At 46.5% G+C, this 22,839-nt stretch overlaps 1 protein-coding gene across 1 annotated transcript; it reads left to right on the top strand.

Moving 5' to 3' along the window:
• The first annotated feature begins 2,096 nt into the window (after positions 1 to 2,096).
• LOC121482625 (basic proline-rich protein-like) lies at positions 2,097 to 3,385 on the top strand. The gene is made up of 2 exons (XM_041740467.1): positions 2,097 to 2,485; positions 2,824 to 3,385. Exons 1-2 carry the CDS (start codon positions 2,097 to 2,099, stop codon positions 3,383 to 3,385), a joined length of 951 nt encoding a protein of 316 aa, XP_041596401.1.
• Positions 3,386 to 22,839: the final 19,454 nt, after the last annotated feature.

The raw sequence follows: 22,839 nt of genomic DNA, 5'->3' as shown, positions 1-22,839 counted from the left end.
CGCTCCTCCCAAGAGGCCCACGACCTCATGCTTCCTAGGGCAGGGAGGGATGTCCCGGTCTCACCTGTGGCATACAACACGACCCCCACCCCCCAACACCTCCAGAGGGTCCCTCTGGTGGCGCTTCCCACGTTTCGGTTCTGGAAGCCTGGCTGAACGACGTCCTACTGGACACAAATCCCACTCACGTCCCCAGAGCTGGGGCCGGCGGCACACGGCGCAAGAAGACGCTGGGGGGGCGGGGGGGGGGGCGTGATCTTTCAACCTGGAGCCAAGAGGCCCCGCAAAGAGACACGTTTCCCCCAAGGCAGGCCCGCACGGGCAAAGTCCGAAGCACGGGTCCAGGCAACTCTCGTCGGCCCGCCCGCCTCCCGGGCCCACGGGAAGGGAGCTAGAAGCGGCGGGTGGTCGGCCGGAGGGTGAGGGTGACGGGCCTCCACTGCCCGTCTCGGGTCCGCGTCGCCCCCCCCCCCCCCGCCCGCCCGCCCGCCCGCCCGCCGCTGTCAGTTAGCCTCTCCTGACCCCTGCAAGGAAGGCCTGGGTGGGCCTCAGCTCCAAAGGGCCATCCCGGACGCCCTTGACTGCCCGGGCCTCCAAGCCGGCTGACAGTTCGCACGCCACCCCCCCACCCAGTGTCCGTTCCCCGAGGCCTACCGGCCTCCCTGGGGCTTCCCTTCTGACCACGAAGCCCAGGTCCGAACACCCTCCACAAGCAGGCGGGAGCCACCGAGGACCCCGAAGGGGGCACGCGCCGCCCGGGCAAGGAAGGGTCCGGCTCCCACACAAGTCTACCGCCCCGACGGTCGATGGCGGGGACACGGGGCCGCGCCAAGGGAGGGTCACGCGGGCATCCCCTAGCTCGGCGGCGTCGGGCTGGGCGTCGCGCCCGGCTCGCCAATCAGAGTCCGGGCAGGGGCCGCACGGCACCCCAGGGCGGGACCGGTGACAGAGGCTGCGGGGGTACCCTGCCCGGGGACCGCTCGGCCCTGCAGGACCTCTCATCCCGCAGAGCCAGCGCAACGCCGCCCACCTTGCCCACCCGGCTTGTCAAGCAAGAGTAGGCCAGCGAAGTCCTCCCTGCTCCTCGGGCTCGGGCTCGGGCTCGGGCTCGGGGCCAGGGAGACCCGGTTCCTCGCCCCTGGGCAGGTGCCCGAGCTCCGCGGGTGCCGCTGTGGGCGCCGGGACCCAAAGGGCGCGTGGACACCGCCTGGATCTCAGGCGTCGGGGTGGGGGTGGGGGGGGGGGAGCTCGGAGGGAGACCGGGGTCAGGAGACGCAGGTCGCCTCCTCGGTGCCCCGGGGCCAGGTTTGACCAAGGAAGGGGACAGCGTGCACAGCCCCTCGTGCCACCCCCGCCCCCCACAAACTAAGGGGCCTTCCGGGAAGCTGACGTGTGTGAGGAGAAGGGGCAACACGCTGCCTCTGGCACGCGGCGACGGCGGCGCGGGGAGACACCCGCGGACGCTCGGGGCCTGCTCGTGGACGCGTGTGGACGGGAAGGCACGACCCATCCCGGACCTTCTTCCACCCGTGTGTGGGCTACCGGGACAGCCGGGGCCTCCACGGAGGTCGGTCCGCGTGATCCAGAGCGGGAGCCTCCTTCGGGGCACTGGACTGGCAGATGCGTGCCTGACTATTGGCCCACGGGGGCAAACGGAGCTGGGCCCCCCAGCCCAGGGGACGGGGCTCCGCTCCCGGGAGCCTCCGAAGCCGGGGCGGGTGCTTGCTTGCTTGCTTGCTTGCTCGCCCGCGGCCCGTTGGCCCGCGGCCGAACCCGCCACCCGCCACCCCTCCACCCTCACCCCGAGTGGCCCGGCCCTTGACATGAGAGCCGCCCGCCATGTTGGGGCGAGGGACAGCGGACAGGGACACGGGCTTGGCTCCCGAGTCCTCTGGCGTGGCCTTTTTTTCTTCTGGCAGAGGGCGGAGGGAGAGGCCCTGGGGGAAGGGCGGGCTGGCATTCGCGGTGCAATACTGCCATCAAGCGGAAAGTCCTCGGGGGGATCCGGGAGCCCGGCGCCCTGCTCTCTCTCTCTCTCTCCCGCGTGGAGGGGCCCCGGGAGTGACGTGGAGGGAGTCCGGGGACGGAGGGACGTGATGGAGCGCGAGGGAGGTCCGAGGTCCGGGGGCCTGGGGGCCTGGCCGGTCGGGCCCGGGAAGTCCCAAGCCACGTGTGGGCCGGACTGGAGCGGGGTGACGCAGCCACCCGGGCCGGGCCAGGGGGCGCCGGGCCTGTGGCCGCGCGTGCCCCTTCTCCCGGGAGCTAGAGCAGGATCCGGGGGGCCGTTGGCCGCCAGCCCCCTGCAGCCCCGCCTACGACCCGCACGGGAACCTGGAGGGCTGCCGCCACTGCTGGTGCGGACGGAGGCGGGGCCCCTGATGTCCCCGTGTCCGGATCGCGGGAAGGGGTACGGGTGTGGAGCCGGGCCACCCGGTGTCAAGGGGGGGTCCTTGAGCGTGCGGCGGTTTTGGGAGGCGGTGGAGGGGTAGGGGCGGGGGAGGAGGTGGTGGCGGAGCTCACCAGGAGGAGCAGAGAGTCCCGGAGGGACGGAGGGACGGGCCCCCGGTGGGGGCAGCAGCAGCACCAGCGGGCCTCCCCCCCTTCCTCCTCCTCCTCCTCCTCCTCCTCCTCCTCCTCCTCCTCCTCCTCCGCCGCCGCCGCCGCCCCCCCCCCCCCCCCCCCGCGTCCCCTGCCCAAACCCGGCCTGGGCCCACCAAGAGGCTGTTGCCTGACACGGGTACCGGGAAGCGGCACTGCCAAGTCCCGCGCGCGGCTTTCCCCTCTCTGGCGGAGGCCTGGTCCCAGTGTCCCCATTTCCCTCAGCCAAGTCCAGGCCAAGCTGCCGCCGCTCCCGCCACCACCGCTCCCGCCACCACCGCCAGCACCGCCACCGCCACCACACCCCCGTCCCGTCCCGCCCCGCCCCGCCCCGGGCCAGGCCTCTGAGCTAGCCCCGTTTCCCTTTCTGGGCCACCTTCTCCAACGTCCCACCACAGCCCTCAGGGCAACAAGGACAGTCAAGGAACGGCTGCCTGAATCCTGCCTCTGCGTCCCAATGCCAACGCTTGCTCCAGAGCTGGTCATCAACGGACCAGCGTGGAGCGCCTGCCAAAAGGGCCAGGCGCCTCGCGATTGCCAATGGCCCCTTCTGTCCCGCCGGGACACTGGGACTTCACCCCCGGGCCAGGCGTCCCCTGGAAGCCACCGGGCGGCGGCTCAGGGGATCGCCAACGCGTTCCGCTTGATGGCAGTGTTGCACCAGCAATGCCAACCGGCCCTTCCCCCAGGGCCTCTCCCTCCGCCCTTTGCCGAAGAAAAAAGGCCAAGCGCTGGCCACCCGGGCTCCAACATGGCGGCCCCCGTGTCTGGGCCGCTTTCGCTTTAGGGGAGCGCGCCTAAGGCTTCTGAGGCTTCCTAGGCTTCTGAGGCATCGGAGGCCCCCTGGAGCGGAGCCCAGCGGAGCCTCGGTGCCCTCGGCCTCCCCTCGGCCGGCTTTGGGGATCACAATGGTGATCCAGCCGCCCTCAGGACCCCCGCAGGCCTCTGGGCGCCTTCGGGAGACACACCGGTGTGGTTTCTGGCACACTGCTGTGGCCACTCCCAGTGGATCATTGCTTGGCCAAACTTTCACAACCAGGTAGAATTTTCTGTCCCTGTCCATGAACCTATTATGCGTTTATCTTCAGATATAAGTTCTGGTGGAGCCGTCAGCTGTTACATATTGGTGAGGGTGATGTAGCCATTCCTCATTCTCTGTACTGTTGTTGAATCTTCTTAAAGGCTTTGGAAAGTTACCGATGGTCATTTGCAGTTTGTATGGAGAGTTCTATCAGGAGTCATTTATTTATCTATCAGAGATATAATTGATTTTGCTTAGTTAACGTTCATTGTGCATTCTTCATTTTACCCAAGGTTAGGTTTAATATATGCACCTCATTTCATGGCTCAAGAGCTTATTTTTGGCCACATTAAAAGTGCTCGTCTCCTTAAAAGATATAGATAGATACATAGATAGATTTATATACATATAAATAGAAATATATACCTCACAATATTCTTCAAGTATTTATTTTTAATACTAGTTAAATGTTTATCATCATACTGTCAATAATACCATTTGAAAACAACAGAATATTTAATAGTAGTTTCCTTTTTATAATAGACAATACATGCCTTTAATTAGTCCATGAATTATAATCATAATAGCAGTGTAGTAAGGTTTTTTTTTTAAGATTTTATTTATTTATTCATGACAGACACAGAAAGAGAGAGAGAGAGAGAGAGAGAGAGAGAGGCAGAGACACAGGCAGAGGGAGAAGCAGGCTCCACGCAGGGAGCCCAATGTGGGACTGGATCCCAGGTCTCCAGGATCATGCAGTGGGCTGAAGGCAGGTGCTAAACCCTTGAGCCAAGGGCTGCCCCTAAGGCTCGTTTTTAATGATCGCTTTTAGTAATGGATAGATCATACATTCCATTTTCCAATGGGTCTTGTTATGTTAATAAGGGGAGCCACATTCTTTCAATTTTTTTCTTTTTCTTTCCATTCTTTCAATTTGAATTGATATATTTATCTTCTGCACTGTTTGAATTGAAGTCTTTCACCATATTTCTTTTTCAGAATATTCTATTTAGCGCCTCTTTCCGTGGTTCCAATCTGTTTCAAATTCCTCCTGTTTAGAATTTACCTGGGAACTTGATTATGTGGTCTACATTGTCTATCTTCAAAATACTCTTAATTTTGGTGAAAGGACATATTGACAATATCTTGCTCACTGAGTTAGGTAGATATTACGAGTTCATTTGCTTCAAGATTTACTTGAGAGAGGAATCCCTGGGTGGGTCAGTGGTTTAGCGCCTGCCTTTTGCCCAGGGCGTGGTCCTGGAGACCACACTGAATCCCACATCTGGCTCCCCGCATGGAGCCTGCTTTTCCCTCTGCCTGTGTCTCTGTCTCTGTCTCTCTCTCTCTCGGTCTCTCATGAATAAATAAGTAAAATCTTTTAAAAAAAATATTATTTGAGAGAGAGACAGACTGAGTGCAAGTGCAGGAGGAGGGTGGAGGAAGAGCGAAGTCGAGTCTTCGCTGAGCAGAGAGCCTGATGAAAGCCTAGATCCCAGGACTCTGGGATCAAGAGCTGAGCCAAAGGCCCTGATGAAAGGAACACAGATTCTTAACTGACTGAGTTACCCAGGTGCCCAGGGTCAGGAATTTATTGCTCATTTAATAAATAAGGTCATAGCATCCTTCTCTACTTATATTTCAAAATTTTTACGATCACAGAAGGATGTAAAAACCAATATATTCAGAGTTTTCAGTACACCTCCAATGAGGTATTAATAATGTAGTGATATTTCAACTACACAATAATGAATAGTATAAGACCAAACATTTAAGACATTGATTTATGACTTTTTTTCACCAACTTTACCCATCCAATGCTCAAAAATCTGATAATCAGAGAGGTATGCTTCAAAATGTTTTAACCTTTTGAAGAGTTGATTATATTATGGAGAATACACCATTTACTGATACTGAGAAATTTAACCATTATCTTGGTAAGCAATGGATTTACTAATTTTTTTTTAAAGATTTTATTTATTTATTCATGAGAGACACACACAGAGAGGTAGAGACACAGGCAGAGGGAGAAGCAGGCTCCATGCAAGGAGCTCAACGTGGGACTTGATCCGGGGTCTCCAGGATCACACCCTGCAGCACTAAACCACTGCGCCACCAGGGCTGCCTGGATTTACTAATTTTTAAAAGCAACTTCCATAAATAAATGTCGTTAAAAATAAAATGGACAGGATTTTAATGTAACAATAATCAAAGATTACATGCTTAGGCATAAACTAAAAGTTACATGAAAATCTACGCAAGGGCAACCTTAAAATTCCTGACTGAGAGAAAAGTAGACTTTAAGTAAATTTGTATTTTATTTTTGAATAAATAGATTTTACCTGATGAACATTTCCATTCTTCATCAGGTAGTTATCAATCTATTCTAATCCTAAGGAAAATGCAAGACTCTTGAATGCTTTGTTGTTATTTTCCATTGTTTGTAAGGGAAAATAAACAGGCAGGGATATTTGGGAGAGTTAGGACTAACAGTCATGTTGTGTGAGAACTGGTCTTACTACACATGTGAATATATATAACAGAACACAAAATCCATGAATAGACATGAAGTCACACGAGAATTTAGTATACAATGACGGGTATCCCTGGGTGGCTCAGCAGTTTAGTGCCTGCCTTTGGCCCAAGGCGTGATCCTGGGGTCCCGGGATCCAGTCCGGTATCAGCCTTTTCTGCATGGAGCCTGCTTCTCCCTCTGCCTGTGTCTCTGCCTCTCTCTGTTTCTCATGAATAAATAAATAAAAATCTTAAAAAAAAAAAAAAGAAAGAAAGAAAAGCACTGATAGACAGGAAACAACATTATCCATTCACATTAGTAGTCTACCTAATATTTAGTGTAAGCTTCTAGCTATTGTTTAAGAGAATGATTAGCAACTAAGCAAATAGAAAGACGTTAACAGTTCACTGAAAGACAGGGCTCCTAAATATACAAAACGATTCTTCAGGCACTCATATAAGGGAAATACAAACAAAAACTACAATTCTGTATAATTTCTTACATATTATGAGTTCCCGGCCGAGACCTGCCCATCTGAGGGGGCTGTATTACCTGCCATTTCCTGACCTCCCATGCGTCTGCATGGTTTCAAGTGGTCCCAAAGTCCCTTTTACCCAGGAAATTGTTATAATCCCCATGTAAACAAAGCCGTGTCCTGACCTTCCTGATCTGTCCTGACCAAAGTATGCCCTGACCTTCCCATCTCGATTGCCCTCTCTTGCCGTCACAATTTCTCTGCAGAAGGTATCTTAATTTTTCAATTTTGGAAATAAAGACAATCCTCTGCCTCACTATCACCAACAAGAAACAAGTGTGTGCCCATGCACATACACACACATACCCCCCAACTGTATCAGGGTGGTCTAAAAGTAGGTTGATTGTTTTGCTTTTGGACTTTTAAAATCCACATGTAACTTGTTTGCCTTACTCAGAATTTATATATTACAATTGCCTTTTATTATCTTTACTAACATGAAACTGTTTCTTTGTAAAGCTTCACTATTTCCTTAATAGAAGGCATTCTCCTTTCAGATAACCCCTACTTCTCGAAACTGTAACTGGATGAAGAAACTCCCGGATTTCTATCACTTGGGGAGAACTCCTGAAAACTTGAGAGCTTTTTTCTTCCAAATGGTTAAATGCAAACGTGGAAATAGAGCTGTATTTTCTTTTAGGTCAAAAACTCATTCAAGGAAATGCTACTTCTCTCAAGATACGTTCCGAGGAGCCCTCCATCCAAACCGACCAAGCCGAACCTCCCGCGGCCACGCAAATGGGGAGGAAGCACAGGGGAGAGAGAAGGGATCCGGGGGACCCCCCGCAGCCACAGGGAAACGCTCCCGGGCCCTCGGCCGGGCGGGGCGGGGGGGGGGGCGTCCGTCCGGGGGAGCTGCTACCGGGCTCTCCCCCGGCCGCGCCAGGGCGCACAACTTAGAACTTAGGCGGCGGCGGTCCGTTCCCGGCGCCCACACCCGACCCGCATCGCCGAAATGCCAGTCCCCGCGGCCGCCACCACCGGCCGAGGTCGCGCGCCGGGCACAGGCTGCCAGCACGCTGGGGGACCGGGAAGGCCCCGGGACTCGGAAGGGCCGCCCAAGCCCGGCCCCCAGCCCCGGGGCCCCTCGCGGTCGAGGAAGGGAAGGGAAGGAAAGGCAGCGGGACAGAGGCCGAAGGACCCACCTGGCGGAGGCCGCGCGCCGGAGGGACAGACCCAGTCACCCTCCATCGTGCAGTCTTGGGGCACCTCGGGGCCACCGCGGCACCTCACATCCGGAATAGGCAGCCACCACTTGCCTTCAAGCCCGAGCTTCACCTCATTGTTCTGGGGGGTGGGAGGGGGGAGTTGAAACAATCAGGCTGCAGGAGGAGTAAGACAAATCTAGTGTCCACGCTGCCGGCTCCGCCCAAGGGAGAGGTGGGACCTCCTGAGAAGGTCCCCGTAGGAGAAGGAGCGGAGAGAGGCAGGGGAGAAAGGGGAAACCTGCCTAAATGCCATTTGCAAAGGAGAACCGGTTTTGTCCCCCTTGTAGTATCCCTGCCAGCAGGACAGTAAGTGCTGAATGCGCTGGTACAATAAAACCGAAAATTTAGGGCAGCTCTGGTGGCTCAGCGGTTTAGCGCCGCCTTCGGCCAAGGGCGTGACCCTGGAGACTTGGGATCGAGTCCCATGTCGGGCTCCTTGCATGGAGCCTGCTTCTCTCTCTGCCTGTGTCTCTGCCTCTCTTTCTCTCTCTGTGTGTCTCTCATGAATAAATAAATAAAATATTTTTTTTAATTTTTTTTTTTTTTTTTTTTTTTTTTATTTATGATAGTCACACAGAGAGCGAGAGAGAGGCAGAGACACAGGCAGAGGGAGAAGCAGGCTCCATGCACCGGGAGCCTGACGTGGGATTCGATTCTGGGTCTCCGGGATCGCGCCCTGGGCCAAAGGCAGGCGCCAAACCGCTGCGCCACCCAGGGATCCCTAAAATATTTTTTTTAAAACAAAACGAAAATTTACCATCCTGGGGGGGGGGGGTAGTTTAAATAAATACACTTTTTTTTTTAATAAATACACTTTCAAACGAGGTTAGATGTTTGCATCATTCATGTGCCTGAGGTTATAAAGACTTTAATTGCTCCCTCCCCAGGTGCGAGTCAGGATCCAAAAAGCAGGCACTCCTGGCGCCCCATCACCTCGCTCCGGCTCTTTGCCAAGGACCTGCCAGGGAACCAGCGCTCCTTGCATGGCCTTTACGGGGCTGCTGCAGGTGATGTCCACACCGCTTGGGTGGATGGGGATGTGCTGGGTCCAAAGGAATCTCACAGCGCCTGGCAGGTTGCTCCTGCCTGACCAGTGTCTTGATTTATTTCTTGCTAACTATTGAAAGAGGAACACATCGCTCTTGCAAAACTAATGCTCCCACAATGGAGACACGGGTAGATTACCAGAAGAAAACCAACCTAACAGGTGATGCAGCCACTCAGAGATGACGGGTGTTAATTTGGTGTGTGTATCCTCCAAGAGTAATCTAAGGAGACAGAAAGATCCATGCAAATACAGATCTTTTAAGTCTTCTAAGTGGGGACGCCCAGATGGCTCAGGGCGTCATTTTGGGGTCCTGGGATGGAGTCCCACGTAGGGCTCCGTAGAGGGAGCCTGCTTCTCCCTCTGCCTATGTCTCTGCCTCTCTCTGTGTGTCTCTCAAAATAAATTAATAAAATATTGAAAAAAAAAAAAAGGGGCAGCCCCTGTGGCGCAGCAGTTTGGCGCCGCCTGCAGTCTGGGGTGTGATCTTGGAGACTGGGGATCGAGTCCCACATCCGGCTCCCTGCATGGAGCCTGCTTCTCCCTCTGCCTGTGTCTCTGCCTCTGTGTGTGTGTGTGTCTATGAATAAATAAATAAATAAAATCTTTTTAAAAAATAAATAAAAGTCTTCTAAGGAGCTCCCTAGGTTCATGGGTAACCTTAGCTATTTGGTGACTAAACAATGAAATTTGTGGACTCTTGTTTCCATCGACAAATGCAATCTTTGCTTTTATTATATATATATTTTTAAGTATCTTCATGAATACAATTTCAGCGGAGAACTGAAGTCACCCCTGCCCACACCTGTATTGTCCCCTCAAAGATCACCTGCTGTCCTGCTAAACCCAGCCTGGCTCAGGCTCTGACTCCCAGACCCTTTTTCTCACCCATTTCCTAGTTGTTGGGACAGAAATGGTGGGAATTTCTAAGGCAGAAGGAAGACAATGAGGACCCTGAGGGTCTTTGTCCTGGTTGGGGCAGCTGCCTTTTTGCATTTCAGGTCAACAGGAAATCTCACAAAACCCAGCTGCCTTCCACTCCCAGGGGGTGCAGGGAGGGGTAAATTCCCTGGCACTCCTTCCCCACCAGGTAGAGTGGAAGGTGAAAGCTTCCACTTCCTCCTCTGGTGGAATTACCTGACCTACCCCGGGGCTCTGGATCTCAGCTACCCCTCCGCATTCCTCCCTGTGTTTCTTGTTCTTCACTTTAGGGAGCAGTGGCCATTTCCTCACGCAGATGCACAAGTCAAAGCGTTTTCTTCTGTCCCCATTCCCTGGACGGACACAGATTCAGTAACTATTACCTACTCATTGTACCAGGGAACCAAGGTCTAAATGGCTTTGCCATCGTGGACAAGGGTTGCACAGTATGATTCACACACACACGGGGCTCTCATGCTGCAAAATCCATTGCTCTCTCCTTGCAAATGGCCAAAACACATGTAAAAAAGATTCTCAGCATCATTAGGGAAATCAAAATCATAGGCGATATCACTTCACACCTACCAGGACAGCTATAATGAAAAACTGGAAAATAACAAGGGTAATAAAGATGTGGAGAAATTGGGACCCTCATACACTGCTGGTGAGAATATAAAACTGTACAGAGACTGTGAAAAGCACCTCCACCAAAAGTTACATGTGGAGTGACCACATGATCAGCACTCCTAGTTATATGTAACAGAGAACTGAAAACAGATATTCAAACAAAAACTTGTACACGAATGTTTATGGCTACATTTTTCATAAAGCCAAAAGAGGGAAACAACCCAAATGTCCATCAACTGATGAATGTTTAAACAAAATGTGCTATATCCATATGGGTTTTTTTTTTATTATTTATTTATTTATTTATTTGAGAGTAGGGAGGGGGAGAGCAGGAGCAGGAGCAGAGGGAGAGGGAGAAGCTGACTCCTCACTGAACAGGGGGCCCAATTTGGGGTTTGATCCCAGGACCTCAGGATCATGATCTGAGCCAAAGGCAGATGCTTAACCCACTGATCCACCCGGGTATCCCCATACCATGCATTTTTGTTTAGCCATAATATGAAATGAAGTACTGATACATGCTAAAACATAGATGAACCTTGAAAACATTATGATACATGAAAAAAGACATCAAAGAATATACATTGTAAGATCTCATTCACTAGAAATGTCTAGAACAGGCATATCTAGAGATAGAAAGTCATTATTGGTTGCCAAGGGCTAATGGGAGGGAGATGTTGGAAGAAAAACTTTTATTCTACCATTTTAGCTCAGTAACGGGGGCCTGCGAATTTACAGTAAATGAATAAGAAAAACGTTGGGAGAAGAGAGACGGAAGAGTTCCAATGAATTCACTCAGGTTTCTCTTTGAAGGTCAGAGAATTGCTGATAATCACATTCCAAAAGAACTGGGAAGGGAGGAAGAAGACGTTATTGAAGTTTGTCAGGAACAAACAGGGGGTCATTCAACGATTTAGATATTCTTTTTATTTTTTTCTTTACCCTCAATCCTTTTTTATTTTTAAAAATAGTTTTTTTGTAATGTAGTGTTCAAAACAGAATTGAAAACTGGCACCCCATCTCTTTAAAACATCTGGTAGGGCAGCCCAGGTGGCTCAGCAGTTTAGCACCACCTTCGGTTCAGGGCCTGACATTGGAGACCGGGGACTGAGTCCCACATCGGGCTCCCTGCATGGAGCCTGCTTCTCCCTCTGCCTGTGTGTGTCTCTGCCTCTGTGTGTGTGTGTGTCTCTATGAATAAATAAATAAAATCTTTTAAAAAATAAAAATAAATAAAACATCTGGTAATTTGAATTCTAGTGCCCATTATTCAATATCACTTGTTTTCATTGTGCTGATTTTTGGTGATCAAACCTCAGCCCCCTTCATATTGCCCTTTCCTTTTTAAAAATTACATGTGTGCACAGAGAGGCCACCTTTTCCAGGACTGTGCATTTTCAGGCTTGTGATAAATAAGATCAACCAATACAAGTGTTCATGATGACTTTCCAATTAGCCCTGAAGTATTAGCATGTGATTGCTTCACTCCTGGACTATGACTTTCAGTGGGAGATGGAAGTTTTTCAGAGAACTGAACTATAGAAAAATGACCTTTCCTTAACTTGAAGCTTCTTTTAAAATTTGAGCGTCTAAGGTGCCTCGTTAGCGCAGTAGGAAGCGCATCAGTCTCATAAAATTTGAGCATCTGGACCAAAAGAAGAGAAATATCAGGCTGGAGTTGAGAAGACAGAGATGGTGAGAATAAATGACTAACTCCAAAGATGGCTTCACTGAAGAGAAAGCATTTTAAGATAAAAGTCTTGTCAGAAGCTCCCAGAAAAGTTATAATTTTCGTTAGCAGTTAATAAAGTTATTCATGCAGAAGTGAATTCAACAGAACACTGCTCTTTTTTATTTTCTTTGTACTTTTTGGCCTGGGATATGGGTTTTAAATTTTTTTTTAATTTTTTATTTATTTATGATAGTTATAGAGAGAGAGAGAGAGGCAGAGACACAGGCGGAGGGAGAAGCAGGCTCCATGTACCGGGAGCCTGATGTGGGATTCGATCCCGGGTCTCCAGGATCGCGCCCTGGGCCAAAGGCAGGCGCCAAACCGCTGTGCCACCCAGGGATCCCCGGGATGTGGGTTTTAAATGGACGTTGTCTATACCAGCTTCATTAAAATAAACTGTGGGCGACCCCGAACTAGCTGGAGTAACTGAACCAAACCAGGCCCGGACTTGCGTCCCTCATTCACTCAAAAGGCTCGGGAGCCTAAAGGGTGGATAGTTGGTAGACGCTTGAGAAAGGGCTTGAGCAATGGTTCTCAGGGCTCGCTTGTACGTGATCGCCCACATAACACAATAGATACAACTTATTCTGACGTGGTCATAAATGTAAATAACGGTCTGGATGTCCTTGCTGGTCTGTTTACCATACCTAATATTCCTTTGAAGTATGCACATCTGGAGCAACAAGCTTATCTATTTACCAAGGTCTTCTGGCACCCGTGAGTCTGTCTTGCATGCTGAGAAAGGGGAACTTTGGAGAGTTTCACAAATTTGCTAAAAATAAACATCTGGGCAGCCCCGGTGGCGCAGCAGTTTAGCGCCGTCTGCAGCCCAGGGTGTGATCCTGAAGACCCTGGATCGAGTCCCGTGTCGGGCTCCCTGCATGGAGCCTGCTTCTCCCTCTGCCTGTGTCTCTGCCTCTCTCTCTCTCCCTCTCTGTCTCTATGAATAAATAAAATCTTTAAAAATAAATAAATAAAAATAAACACCTTCTTGGCTTTGTTTTGCTCATGCTATAAAATGTTATAAAACCTTGAATAAAGCTGGCACTGCTTGGACATCATCCACTGTGTCCCTCCTGTCACCATCTCTTTACTTTTATTTTCCTCATCCCCTTATCCTCAGGACCCTGATCGTGTTGCCGCAGAGCGCGCAACAATAAACAAAATATTTGTAAAAACTGTAAAAAAAAAAAAAAAAAAAAACAAGAGAAACGTTTATTGGAGATCGCTGGGTGGCTCAGCGGTTTAGCGCCTGCCTTCGGCCCAGGGCGTGATCCTGGAGTCCAGGTATTGAGTCCCACGTAGGGCTTCCTGCATGGAGCCTGCTTCTCCCTCTTAAAGTATTTTAAAAAGAAATGTTTATTTACTATGTGGGAGCTTTTAGATGAAGAGGCTCCCTAAAGAATTTGAGATAAGGGTTTATATACCAACTTCACAAGGGAGGGGTGCACTTCAAAAGATGGAAAATTCTTATGAGGTTTGCTTATGCAATCTTTTGGAAGGTTCTAATGCTCAAGATCAGGCCTCCCTAATTAGAGAACCCCATAAATGGGGGAGGGGAGGTTGTGGCAGCTATCCCTTATAAAACTGCTTTAGCCAGATAAGATGAATTTATTTATTTATTTTTTCAGATAAGAGGAATTTTTTTTAAGATTTTATTTATGCACGAGAGACAAAGAGAGAGAGAGAGAGGCAGAGACACAGGCAGAGGGAGAAGCGGGCTCCATGCAGGGAGCCCGATGTGGGACTTGATCCCCTGGTCTCCAGGGTCAGGCCCTGGGCTGAAGGCAGTGCTAAACCGCTGAGCCTCCCCGCCCCCCTGCTGCCCAGATAAGAGGAATTTAGATAAGGCTTCTGCAACTCTTGTATCTCAGGTGTTTGCACTTTGAAGCTATCTTTATACCATTCAGGTGGCTTAGCAGTCCCATCAAGAGAATGAGGAATGAATGCTACTAAGTATGGACTTTCCTTTTGGGGTGATGAAAATGTCCTAAAATTTATTATGATGATTGCTGCACAATTTTCTGTGTATTCTAAAAAACAGTGACTGGTACACTTTAATGTGGCAAATTACATGTTATGCAAATGGCATATCAATAAAAAAAATGCAAATCAGGGGATACTTGGGTGGCTCAGCAGCTGAGCATCTGCCTTTGGCCCAGGGTGTGATCCTGGAGTTTCAGGATCGAGTCCCACATCGGGCTCGCTGCATGGAGCCTGCTTCTCCCTCTGCCTGAGTCTCTGCCTCTGTGTGTCTCTCATGAATAAATAAATAAATAAATAAAATCTTTAAAAAAAATGTAAACCAGCACATAAACTCAATAAGATATAGGTGAAAGATTGGTGGAAAATTTTACAGTGTGGGTGAATTAAGATAAGAATACTGCAACCACTGATCAGTGTTCACATCACCAAAAATGTGAGCAACAGATATCATGTGTGTTGTGATATAATGTAGTAGTAGTACAAAGTGTTGACTATAATAAAATGTTCTTGCTAAAGTAATTGAGCCTAAATCTAACCAAGTTCATAGATGTCACTACAGGAAATTCTATTTCTCATGGAACATGGCCAGCACAAAAATGTATACAGAAAAATCTAGAATATGAGTAATTCTATAGGACAAATAATTCAGTCTTTTCATCAAACGCATGGCAAGAAAACAAAGGGGTGGGGGTGGTTATCCATTTAAAAAGAGGATTAAACCATATTTCAGCTAATGCCATGTATGACCGTTGTTTGCATCCCAGTAAGAACAAATCAAATTTAAAAGACACATTCAGGTCCAACGGGTTCATTGCAGATGGATGTTTTCATGTAGCATCAGAGAGTAACTGTAATTTTTGTTAGATATAATGATGGTATTTTGGTTATGTTTTTATAAAGCCCTATTTGTTACAGTTTGTGGTCAGAGGAAATACCTTCCTTGAATTTATGCATGAAGACATATGAATCTGGAATATGCTTTAAAATATGTGAGCAAAAAATTAAATAAAACATAATTGGCAAAATATTCGTGTTTGTTGAAGCTGGTTGATACGTACAATATTTGTTATATTGCTATATCTGCTTTGTTTGAAATGATCCATTTTTTTTAAAGATTTTATTTATTTGGGGGACGCCTGGGTGGCTCAGTTATTGAGTGTCTGCCTTTGGCTCAGGGCCTGATCCCAGGGTCCCAGGATGGAGTCCCTGCAACGGGATCCCTGCATGGAGCCTGCTTCTCCCTCTGCCTGTGTCTCTGCCTCTCTCTGTGTGTCTCTCATGAATAAATAAATAAAATGTTAAAAAATAAAGCTAAAAGGTATACAAAAACAACTATACCAACCAAAACTGCTGAATCATCATATTTTGAGTATGTCATTGAGATATATGGATAAAATACCGAAATGAAAATATTGATTATGGTTATATTTACAGATCTGTAATTGGCTACATTTCTAGTTAGGACTGAAGACAGGTGATTTTTTTTTAATTTGTTTTTAAGTTTTTAGTAAACTCCACTCTACACATGGGACTTGAACTCACAACCTCAAGATCAAGAGTCACATGGTCCACTGAGCCAGTCAGGCACCCCCAGATGATTTTAAGTAAAGTAGTCCCTTATTATCAACAATTTCATTTTCCACAGTTTGTTACCCACAGACAATTGGAGTTCAGAAGCAGATGTTCCTTCTGACATAGTGTAAGAAGATCAATAGTAGCCTAACGCTATGTCACAATGCCTACTGTCATTCCTCACACTTCATCTTATCAGGTAGGTATTTTATCATCTCACAACATCATAGGAAGAGGAAGAATGAGTATAGTACAATAAGGTATTTTGAGAGAGACCACATTCACATAACTTTTATTACAGTACATTTTTATAATGGTTCTATTTAATTCTTTTCTGTTTTGTTTTGCTTTTTTTGTTGTTCTATTTAATTCTTATTGTTAATCATCTCCTACTGTAACTAGTTTACAAATTAAACTTTCTCATAGATATGTATGTCCGAAAAAAAAAAAAAAAAAAAAAAAAAAAAAGATATGTATGTCCGGGAAAAAAACATGGCATATACAGGATTTGGTACTATCCATGGTTTCAAGCATCGACTGGGGGTCCTGGATCATGTCTCCTGCAGATAAGGGAGGGGGGACTACTCTATTATGGAAATATTCAAGGGTTTAATTGAAGTGAATGGTATCTAATGGACCCTTGTATTAAAATGTAAATATATGGAAGGAAATTCTGAAGAACACACACTATATTGTTAACAGTTCACCACTAGGAATGGCATGAACATTAGGGCAGAAGGTCAAGATGACTCATTTTTGCTGAGCATATACTATGTGCCAGACACTGTTCTTAATGCTTGAAATACAGCCATGAAAGAGACAAAGAAAAAAAGTTCCAGCTCACATGGGGCTCACATTCTAGTGGGAGAGAATGAAAAAATAAGATTGATGAGACTCATATATATATAAATACCATGATGGATAATGATCCGTCCTATGCAGCACACAAAGGCAGGGGACGGGAGTCAGCCACAGGGAGGCTGGGGGACCTGCACTTTCGGTAGGTTGTACAGTGAAGGCCTCACTGAGAAGGTGACATAATACCTGAAAGAAGTAGGGGGAGAGCCCCGTGGAGATCTGGGGATGAAAGTTGCAACAAGAGGGAATATCCTGTACCTCTTTCTACTGTTACTCTGTTAAATCTTTTCAGCCACTGGCCCACAGTCATTTTCCCACCAGTTTTGACGCAACAGGTGCCGTGTTGTACTTTGGCAGGATGCAAGCAGTCAGGTTTAGGGCCAGGATTACCTTGATGGTTTACATAATCAAGATACGGTTCAAGACCTTTGCCACTTTGAATAAATGGAGGCTCTAGCCACGTGTACTAAGCATGTATGCTTCCATAAATTGGATCTTGAATACATGTATAAATTGTTCCTTGCTTAGCATCTTAAGGGACTCAGTCCACTTTTATACAGGCTGTTCACAGCTGCTTGAGTGACAGTGCTGTACAAAATCCAAACTGTCTCTTGCCACCTAGCTCCAGGATACTCATCCCTCATTGGAATCATTAAGTAGTGACTGGGGAACATTTCTATATCCATGGATGTAGAGCTAACAGGGTATTTCTTTCATTAACCTCAGGGACAGTAGCTTAAATAAGCAGAAAGGCTGATCAGTATCTTTGGCCACTGAATCCCAGCAAATCACAGTGTGAAGTCACTAAATGGTCACAGTTGATTACATCACAATGGGTTTGCAGCATATAAAGCCCAGACCATCTTTAGGCCTAGGCTCATTTCTCCTAAGGGTATGTAGTGGCAAGAAGGATTTCTGTTATGGAGCAGCTAGTCAACCTGGTATAGTTTTCTCTTTTTCATGCAGAATCTTACTTAGAGAAATTGATTTGTATCCACGGCAAGGGTAATAAAAAATGCTTTCTTTCCTTCTCAGCCCACAGTTTTAGAAGAAAGCCGAAGAGTGTGATCTACGGAGCATGCTGCGCTTGCCAGGGGTGTGGACGCAGAGTTCAAGCACAAAGGGCAGGCATTGATTTCATACTTCTGATAGGTAAGTTAGCTCAGTTGTACTTGGATTCTGTGCTACCCTCTTCTGTCCATAGGCTCCTTTTTCAAAGTAGGCCTCTCCCTGAACTTCCTCTGTATATATCTGGTTAGCACTGTGGCCATGTATGCTCGGTCTCCCTAATGGTTCATCATGATGATCATGAGAGCTCCGCCTCGGGGATTGGAAATAGTATGATCCCTTCTGGTAATTTCAAACTCAAAGCCCAGAAAAGGCCATGATTTGACTAGAGTTGATTTCGTGCGTCTGATAGGTGTGCAATGTAAGTTGCACCTTGTGTTTTATCCCCTTGATATTTACATGCATGACTTTCTGCAATGTTTTAATCCAGTTTATACTGGTGCCGTGGAGGTTTTCTAGAAATCACGTGTACATTAGACTTCCAGTAATAGTATAGCTAGGTTTTTAGTGCTCAAGATTGAGCAAAGAAAGGCAGTATTATTTCAGTAACTTGAGACCTTTTAAAGCCGTCAGAGTAGCCTGATCGTTTGATTAACCTGAGAACTAGGAAAGATTTGAGGTGATCCTGTTGGTCTCCCTAGACTGCTGAGGAACAGAACTTGTTACTGTATGTTGGATCTGAAGGATAATGCTGAAACTTCCCTTGTGAAATGTAGTCTGCTAGAGGGCCTTCTACTTAGCTGTTTTGTTTATACATAATCAGAATCTCTGTTGGGGAGGATCAAGCAAGAAGTTGCTTGTCATTTCTTTGTAAGACGAAAACTACACTTGTCAAATGCCAATTCTACGTTATTCTTTTGGTCTGTGGCACAGGGCAGGCTTAGAATAATAGTGAAAGACGAATAGCTTATTTTGATGATGTATTCTTTAGTGATTTAAAAAAAATAAGATTTTATTAATTCCATCAATAGATGAATGGATAAAGAATATGTGGTGTCTGTGTGTGTACACACACAAACATTAGAATATTACTCTTAAAAAATAATGAGATCTTGCCATTTGCAACGACTTGGACGGACTTAGAAGGTATTGTGCTAAGTGCAATTAGTGGGGAAAGATAAATACCATATGATTTTACTTATATGTGGAATCCAGGGAAAAAAATGAATAAACAAAAAGATAGACTTACATACAGAGACAATAAACTGGTGGTTGCCAGAGGGGAGGTGGTTGACGGGATAGGCAAAATAGAAGGGGATGAAAAGCTGCAGACTTCCAGTTACTAAATAAATAAGGCACAGTGATAAAAAGTACAGCATAGAAAGTGTAGTCAATAATATCATATTAAGGGACGCCTGGGTGGCTCGGCGGTTGGGCGCCTGCCTTCGGCTCAGGTCGTGATCCCGGGATCTGGGATCGAGTCCCACATTGGGTTCCCTGCGTGGGACCTGCTTCTCCCTCTGCTTGTGTCTCTGCCTCTCTCTCTGTCTGTGTCTCTCATGAATAAATAATCTTTTAAAAAATAATATTGTATTAATGTTGTATAGTGACAGTAACTAATCATCACGAGCACTGAGTAATGTATAGAATTGTCCAATCAATATATTGTACACCAGAAACTAATATAACATCATATGTCAATTATACTTTAATAAAAAATTAAAATACACATGTACATATACATACACAAATTAGTTGGGGCACCTGGGTGGCCCAGTCCATTAAGCATCTGCCTTCTGCTCAGGTCATGATCTCAGGGTCCTAGGATCCAGCCCCTGTCAGGCTCCCTGCTCAGTGGGAAATCTGCTTCTCACTCTCCCTCTGCCTGCTGCTCCCCCTGCTCATTCTCTCTCTCTCTGTATCAAATAAAAATCTTTAAAAGAAAAAAAGCAAATTAGCAGATATTTCAGGAACTTTAAGGAAATCTTTGACATTATTTTTTTAAAGATTTTATTTATTTATTCACGAGAGACACAGAGAGAGAGAGGCAGAGACACAGGCAGAGGGAGAAGCAGGCTGCATGCAGGGAGCCCTATGTGGGACTGGATCCTGTGTCTCCAGGATCAGGCCCTGGGCTGAAGGCGGCGCTAAACCGCTGAGCCACCCGGGCTGCGCAACCTTTGACATTCTTAAGAGCACCTGGACTTAGGGAGTTCCATGGCTCTTCCAATGTCATTCATCTGTGATTCTAGTGGCTTCCATCACTCAAATCATATAGGCTCCTGCCTGAAACTCTCAAATGAATTGCCATTAGAATCAGCATAGGGAAAAAAAAAAAAAAAAAGAATCAGCATAGGGATGCTTGGGTGGCTCGGCGGTTGAGCCTTGGCTCAGGGCCTGATCCGGGTCCAGGGATCAAGTCCCACATCGGGCTCCCCACAAGGAGCCTGCTTCTCCCTCTGCCTGTGTTCTGCCGCTCTCTGTGTGTCTCTCATGAATAACTAAATAAAATCTTTTTTATAAAAGGAATCAGTATAAAAATAATTCCCAAGCATGGCCAGCAAAACACTGGATTGGACCACTCTTTGCCCTGATTATTTAACCACATTTTTCCTTGGTTGCTTTGCCCAAACACACAACATTTTTTAAAAAAAGATTTTATCTATTCATGAGAGACACAGAGAGACAGAGACATAAGCAGAAGGAGAAGCAGGTTCCCCGTGGGGAGCTCCATGCAGGTCTTGATCCCAGGACCCCAGGATCATGACCTGAGCCAAATGCAGATAGATGCTCATCCACTGAGCCACCCAGGTGTCCCTTGGTTTGTTTTTTTCAAAAGCTTTATCAATAGAAATATAACTGAGAACACAAACTGCCCCACTTAAAGTGTACAATTTATAAATTCAATATATGTCATACCTGAGAAATGATCACCACAATCAAAATAATGAACACATCCATTACATCATGTTTCATCATCCTTTGGAACATAGAGTAATGAGAACTATGTTGTTGCTCTAAAGAGGTTATTTAGATACTTATTTCTTGCTTTACTAGTGATAATTTATCATTAATGCAATTATATATATATATTTTATTATTTTATATATATATATTTTAAATATGCACCTGGTGTATTTGTACCTGAGAAATTTCTTTTCTTATGTATTTGATACTTTCTTCCCAGATTAAATGCTACTTAAGTAAAATCTGTCATAGGAATCCTGAATTAATGAGTGTTATTGTATGTCCTATCACTGCTTTTGGTTTAAGGGTATTTTGAGACTTAATCATTGTAAATATGGAGTCTTTGGCACAGTTCCAACTATAAGAAATTATGAAAGTTTATAGAATTCTATACTCATAAAAGTTAAAAATATTTGGAATTCCTTAAAAATGGTGAGAATGGGGTCAAATTATGTTCATGGATTCTTGGTTAGGGACCTCGAGAAGCCTAGTATTGAACCCAGTAAGTTAGCTAAGGAAACAATATGTGCTAGCTTTGTGTTATGTGTGGTATAGGTTAATTTCTCTTTAATGACAATTGACATATAAATGACAGTCTGAATAGAACTATAGACTGACAGCCACTTTTTGCCTAAGGGCTCTGATACAACAATTTCTAATAGCTTGTGTTTAACCTTAATAGATTCTTTGTGGACTAGGCAAAAGTTGAAGAAAGTGATCAGCAACAGCAGGGGAAATTTTCAAAAAGGTAAGGCTTACTAAATATTTGATATCATTGTTTTACTTAATAATTTAACTACATTACATATACTCTCTTTTCTGTTTTGTGACACTTTTAGAATGTCTTTTTTTAAGATTTTATTTATTTATTCATGAGAGACACACACACACACACACACACACAGAGGCAGAGACACAGGCAGAGGGAGAAGCAGGCTCCATGCAGGGAGCCCAACATGGGACTCAATCCCCGGTTTCCAGGATCGTGCCCCAGGCCGAAGGCAGGCGCTAAACTGCTGAGCCACCCAGGGATCCCCTGACACCTTAAAAATGTTATTGTAGTCATACAATGCTTAAGATTTCTGGATTTAAAAGAACTCCAGGTTGGGGGGGGGGCGGTGCGCCTGCGTGGCTCAGTCCTTTAAGTGTCTGCCTTCAGCCCAGGTCATGATCTTGGAGTCCTGGGATCCAGTCTGGCTCCCTGCTCAGCGGAGAGTCTGCTTGTCCCTCCCCCTGCTTGTGCTCTCACTCCCAAATGAATAGATTAAATCTTTAAAAAACACCCAAACACAACCACAGATACTGATTTTTTTTTTTTTTTGGTAGCATGATAGTGAAGCACTGTAAATAAGTAAAATACCTGTCAACTGACAAGTGATTAAAGAAATATATGATTCAATCTTCTCAACCATGAAGTATGAAGTTATTTGTACATAGCTTTATAATTAGAAATTATAAATATTAATAAGTCATGAAAATGACATATATACTTTAATGAATTTTGATGTATATGCATATCTGTGATAACATGACCAAAGCAACATAAGGAACATAGTCACTATCCTCTGAAATTACCTTTTCCCCTTTGTCATCTTTCCCTCACACACCTCTGTCCCTACCATCTCCTAAAAGTCATTGATCTGCTGTATATCACCATACAAAATTTTACATTACCTGGAGTTTTATAGAAATGAAATCATGGAGTATATACTCTTTTTTTCTTTTCTTGGCCTTTTAAACTCAGAATAGTTGTTGTGAGATTCATCCATACTCTTTGTATCAATGGTTCATTCTTTTTGTTGCTGAATTGCAGGGGGTTCCATTGTATGGATATGCCATAGTATGTCCATTCATCTGTTGATGGTCATTTGGAGTGTTTCCAGCTTTTGACCATTATATATTTTTTTATTTTTATTTATTTATGATAGTCACAGAGAGAGTGAGAGAGAGAGAGAGGCAGAGACACAGGCAGAGGGAGAAGCAGGCTCCACGCACCGGGAGCCCGACATGGGATTCGATCCCGGGTCTCCAGGATCGCGCCCTGGGCCAAAGGCAGGCGCCAAACCGCTGCGTGCCACCAGGGATCCCAGCTTTTGACCATTATAAATAAAGTTAGGTACCTATGCATGTAGGTCTCTGTGTGAACTTTCATTTCATATGCCTTCGTTTCTATTGAGGCATAATTTACCTATTGTAAAATTCACTTTCAAAGTGTACAAAATTGTACAAGTTTTGACAGAGGTATA

This window comes from Vulpes lagopus, chromosome X (genome assembly GCF_018345385.1).
Source record: "Vulpes lagopus strain Blue_001 chromosome X, ASM1834538v1, whole genome shotgun sequence".
Taxonomy (NCBI): Eukaryota; Metazoa; Chordata; class Mammalia; order Carnivora; family Canidae; genus Vulpes; species Vulpes lagopus.
Note: the sequence above shows the minus strand (reverse complement) of the source record. Positions and strands in the feature narration are given on the sequence as shown.

Excerpts from the sequence above, each read along its gene's own strand:
- LOC121482625 (XM_041740467.1), top strand. The coding sequence starts at position 2,097 with ATGGAGCGCGAGGGAGGTCCGAGGTCCGGGGGCCTGGGGGCCTGGCCG. Across the intron at positions 2,486-2,823 it reads TTTTGGGAGGCGGTGGAGGG|CCAAGTCCAGGCCAAGCTGC; the intron begins GTAGGGGCGGGG and ends CATTTCCCTCAG.